Source organism: Sinocyclocheilus rhinocerous, unplaced genomic scaffold (assembly GCF_001515625.1).
Source record: "Sinocyclocheilus rhinocerous isolate Xijiao unplaced genomic scaffold, SAMN03320098_v1.1 scaffold604, whole genome shotgun sequence".
In the NCBI taxonomy this organism is placed as follows: domain Eukaryota; kingdom Metazoa; phylum Chordata; class Actinopteri; order Cypriniformes; family Cyprinidae; genus Sinocyclocheilus; species Sinocyclocheilus rhinocerous.
Window position 1 is genome coordinate 428,309 of NW_015658518.1, and position 5,745 is coordinate 434,053.

Below are 5,745 nucleotides of genomic sequence, written 5' to 3' on the forward strand. Positions count from 1 at the left end.
TGTCTCTAAAAAGTGCTAATCACTGTTTAAATGTGTTTAATTAGAAAGAAAGAAAGAAAGAAAGAAAGAAAGAATGATTGATTGAATGAATGAATGAATGAATGAATGAATGAATAAATAAATCTTTATATAATTAATAATGACAAATGAACGATTACCAAGAGATAATTAATAATAATAATAATAATAATAATAATAATAATAAATTAAAATAAAGATACTGATGTCAAAATGGCTCGAAAAAATAAAACAAAAACTATAAAAAATAAAAAATAAAATAGAATATCGACATGTCTGGAGTTTTCAGCTTATGTGATTGTAAACATTTTAACAATGTCTCGAAAGTGCTACGTTTTAATTCAAATAAAATTAAAAGCGATAGAGAAACGGAACGCTGATCAACAACTCCTGATGTGTTTATTTTCAGCTTATTTAAGTATATTATTATTTGTGTACTAATTGAAGTTTACCGTGTGTGGGGGCAGCAGCAGCACTGGGGACCTGCTCAGCTCCTCATCACATTCAGCCGGTCAGAGGATGGAGGCGAGGTGAAAACACATCTCATTGGCTCCCGCTGCTCCATTTAAAGGAATCCAACTGGTTTGTCCTTTAAGATCCTTCAGCATCTCGTAAGAGGAACTTTAAACGTTCGCTATTTTCTGAAAGGGAGCATACATTTGGGAAGATCCGATTTGGAGCGTGGAGCAACGTCTTTGAGCCACTTTTATATACAGCCTACGTAAGAGAATCTCATCAATGATCGACGAACGATTTCAGAGCAGCAAAAAGCAATATTTCTTGCCTCACTGAAATACTAGCCTATAATAGAGAGATTTCTGTGGTGCACGATGGTTTCCATAAGAGCTTTAAAGGGTTACTTAGGGACTTTATTCCAGATCCAAAGGATGGAGATATGAATGATTAACGCTTTTATTGACCGGCTGATCTAATATTACTGAACGATGGGGCGCTTTTTTATAAGTACATAATATTTTCCCACGACATGGAGAGTTCGCCATGCGCTCCTTTGGGAACCGCTGCTGTTGGTAACTTTTATACCATGGATTCAGGAGGGCTTTCAACAAGTTTTAGGGCTCGTTTATCTTCTGGAACATGATTCGAATTGATTCTGCGAGTTTGTGAGGTAATTACGCGAAGGCTGCAGGATTTCTGAAGACTTTTGAATAGGTTTTTGTCATTCATTTATCGCACGATCCGGAGAAGATCTCGTCGGCTCTTATGGGAATTAAACACTCCTCCCGCTGTTTGCTCCTCAGGAGAAAAATGGCAGATACAGAGAGCACTGAGGTAAGCGACGTGGATTAACAGATCAAATATTACGAAACTTAAATATGTTGTAATCATTTTGAGTTACGAAGCCTCCTCAATATATCATATTTTGCGTTTAAAAGTAACTCTGCGTTCGAGGTTTTGAGTTTGGACGTGTTTATAACAGCGTGCGAACCTATAGACTATACTGAACTCTGACCCTGTTGAAAAAAACAGCATATGCTGGTTAGGTATGTTTTGAAGTTGGGATGGTGGTTTGAGCTGGTTTAAGCTGGTCCTTAGCTGGTTTATGCTGGTCCTTAGCTGGTTTATACTGGTCCTTAGCTGGTTTATGCTGGTCCTTTGCTGGTTTATGCTGGTCCTAAACTGGTCCGACCAGCTTAAGACCAGCACATGACCAGCATAAACCAGCAAAGGACCAGCTCAAACCAGCATCCCAGCTTCAAAACATACCTAACCAGCATATGCAGTTTTTTTCAACAGGGGAAGTTGGTCAACGTGTTTAAACGAACTTCTATTTTTCGCAGCTCAATTTGTTTGAGGTTTTTCTCACGCAAACCAAATGGTCTTTTCCATCCCTAGCACACTTCACATGTCATCTAATATCGACAGTATTTGTATTTTGTCAATATGGTCCTAAAGGAAAGCGTTCGAGCGGCGTTCTGTTGCTATGGTTACCTTTGCAGGTGCAAGTAAGCGTAACGTGTAAGCTAACTTCTATGGTTATTGAAATATTTGAAAAAGCTGTTGGAGCATGTAAAATATTTCCATATACATGATAATTTTGTAAACTCACTAGCGTGTGATATTAATAGAAGAGAGCATTCAAGTCGGCTGCTGACAGGTATGATCTTCCTGCAACGGTTGCTTCCTAGAATACTGCTTTGGGGTGGACAAATAGTTAAAGATCTGGGCTGGTAACCAAAAGGTTATAGGTTCAATTTCTGCAAAGGTTAATGCATTGAGTAACAACCTCAACTCCGCTCCAGAGGTAGGCCCTACTGCTCCTGTAAAAAGTGTTCTGTATGAGACACTTTACAAGCGTATGGCAAATGACTAATTAGTGATTGATTGGTAATTAGTGTCTTGAGCAAAGCTGCTAATGTTCTGTGATCGTTGGTTCAGGGTTTGCGGAGTCTGGTCGCTGTCCTTGGTGCTGCACCTGCGTCGGGGAGAGCAGCTGTTTTAGAAAGAACTTATTTACACTGATTTAAGAAGAATATCTTTTTGATTGTTTTTTTTTTAAAAACATCTTTCATATTAAATCCATATTAAAATATATTACATTTATTGCACTCTTAAACAGTAGGCTATAAATCATGAAACATCTAAACGAATAGCCTACTAACCTGACATAATTTTTGGTTAAAAATTACCTTCATTATATAGCTGAATCTTGCTTGAACATATCCCAGTGTCGACTACTTATTGATGTGCTTCTGCTGCACCTGAGTACCCATATCAGTGTGAGGCCAGAGTTTTAGTGGAGGGCATTGAGGGCATTTACAGCTGGGCAGAAAGCTAAATATCTGAGACTGAGTCATCATCCACATAGTTGGCTGGTGGTTTAAATCTCAGGACTACCAAAGAGTGGAAACAATGCATGAGATGGAAAGGTTACTGAGGTTGCAATTTGGCGCTGCCACTGAGCAAAACACTTTGATGAATTTCACTTTCATTAGTGGCCTTGAACTTTATGCAATACTCAGTGAGGGATTAGCCAGCTAGAATGTATTGACATAGTCACGAAAGCATGAAATCTAATCCATGTTCATTAAAGTATGAAGAAAATGGCCATATATAAGGAAGCTTTTGTTATAAGTTCCTCGAAGTTCAGCGCAGCAGTAGGTCAGCGTATAATGTCAAGGGATCTTTAAAACCCTGTGATGGATCCTGCCTGACCTCTGATACCTCTCCCAAAATAGCAAGTGCACTGAAGACTGCTCTGCACTAGGGCTGTTAGTCTGTCAAACAGGCTACCACAGAGAGTAGATGGAACTACAATCTTAAAAATAAAGGTTCCAAAAGGGGTTTTCACAGTAATGAGTAATGACATAGAATTACCACTTTTGGTTCCCCAAAGAACATTTCAGTGAATAAAAGAGCCATTTGTTTTTTTAGTGTGAAGAACATTTGAATTATCTTAGGAACCTTTTTCCCCACTATAAGGAGTCTTTTGTGCAATGGAAAGTTTTAAAATGTTAAAGGTTCTTAATGGAATCATAATGCCAATTAAAGGGGTGGTTCATTGCGATTTCACTTTTTCAACGTTAGTTAGTGTGTAATGTTGCTGTTTGAGCATAAACAATATCTGCAAAGTTACGAAGCTGAAAGTTCTATGCAAACGGCGATATCGTCTTTTAAAATTCTGGCAGTTTAATGCCTACAAAAACGGCTGGTAGAAAAGCCGTGCTTGCACTGGTTTTGCACGATCCTCTTCACTAATATCTTCTGCTTCTCAATCGGGCTCAAACTGATAAGCGATATTAACGACGCCTTTGTTTACAATACAATCGGAGCACATGCCGCTGAGGTGAGGGGCGTGCACTAGAGGCGGTTTAGCCAATCACAACACACTGGACTAGCTAACCAATCAGAGCCCATCGCCTATTTCTGAGGGAGGGGCTTCATAAAAGCAGGAAAAGATCAGCGCGTTTCTCAGAGAAGGGACAGAGCGGTGTGGAATAAAGGTAAATTATGTGAAAAATAATGCGTTTTTTACAAAATGAAGCATTAACACATGTTAGACTGCACCCCATAAACAAAATCAAGCCTAGAAAAAAAACACTGAACCACCCCTTTAAGAGCAATTTTTAAGAGTGTAGGCTTTAAATGAAACTCGCTCTGCTAAAATGTTTGATTTTGTTACTTTATTTCTGAAGAAAGACAAACAAATAGTGATGAAAGCCAAAAATTAAATACCATGGATGACTATTGAGTAATCAAATATTTTGGTATGCTATAATATGTCATATAATACAATACATTACTGCATGTATGTCTTTCAAACATATATAATACGTAAAATATTTACATTGACAAGTTTGCAAACCCACTCGCGTACAATATTAATAGAAGCGAACATTCAAGTATGATCTTTCTGGAACGGTTGCATAATTAAATGCTGCTTTAGGGTGGACAAATAATTAAAGATCTGGGCTGGTAACCAAAAGGTTGTAGGTTAAATTTCTGCAAAGGTTAATCCAATGAGTAGCACACACAACCTCAAGTCTGCTCCAGAAGTACTGCTCCTGTAATAAGTGTACTGTCTATATCAGACACTTTGTCTAAAGCAAAGGGAAATGACTAATTAGTGATTAATTGGTAATTAGTGTCTTGAGCAAAGCTGCTCAAGTGATAAAAATCAAACATTTTAGATGGGGACCTTTGGTTGAGTTGCCACTGAATGACCCAGTTGACAAAAGAACTGCATCTAAATGTTCTCCAGTGGATATAAACCTGAATGCAGTTGTTTGGGTTTCAAAGGTATAAAGCTTACAGTAGTGGTTCTTGCTTGAGAAAACACCACTTAGCTCTGAAATGCACACTGGCAGTTGCAGCTTTATTAGACGATGCCCAGCCAAAGCAGAGAGGGCTGCCCATAAATCTGCAAAATTCATAAGAGCTGTTCTGAACACATTAATGATTTAGATATGCAATGCAAAACAACTCAAACACTTAAGTTGTTCCCTGTCATAAACCTACACTAGAAAAAAAAAAACGCTGGCAGTTTTTTCCTCTCACGCACATCAATCCAGTTATGTCACGAAAAAACTATTAGAGTTCTCAAGGGCATGGTTGAAAGGTGGAGCGTTGCCGAAATGTGCCATTTGTTGAGGTTAAATATAGAATGTGAATGAGATTTGTTAGCTGACTGGAGGGGCAAGGACATGTGTTCCCCCTCCCATCATTCTAATAGATGCAATCCGAACACCTTTATGCCTCTTGATACAGCTGCCCTTCCCCTCTGCTGACACTCATTATTTTAAATCCCCCCCCCACCCCTCCACAGGCAAATATAGATACACTTATGCAAATACAAAAACAGCCACACATATCTTCACTATCACAAAATTGCAAAACAGCATATGAGATATGTAGGATATTAGGGCCAAACATGAAGAGTTTTGTGCTTTTATAGGAGAAAATAGTTCTAGATTAGAGGTTTTCAAACTTTACACAGCCATGGTCTGTCCATTCAGACGCTTGACTAACTCCGGGACCCTTAATATAAAAAAGATGTATTTTATGATATATTACTTTTAGTATATAAGAATACATATAAACTATATAATGCATAACACACACACACACACACATGCACACACACACACACATATATATATATATATATATATATATATATTTTATATATATATACACATATATATATAATTATTTAAGAAAAATAAACTTAAACTTAATAAATGTATCTTAAATTTACTTGAAATCCAA

At 37.7% G+C, this 5,745-nt stretch overlaps 1 protein-coding gene across 1 annotated transcript in view; it reads left to right on the forward strand.

The window, feature by feature from the left end:
* The first annotated feature begins 749 nt into the window (after nucleotides 1-749).
* Nucleotides 750-5,745, forward strand: part of LOC107722452 (protein arginine N-methyltransferase 8-B-like) — a 24,326-nt gene continuing 19,330 nt past the window's right edge. Inside the window, exon 1 of the mRNA XM_016530808.1 lies at nucleotides 750-1,308. Coding sequence (XP_016386294.1) covers nucleotides 1,240-1,308 — 69 coding nt within the window. The 5' untranslated portion in view covers nucleotides 750-1,239. The remainder of the gene's footprint in view (nucleotides 1,309-5,745) is intronic.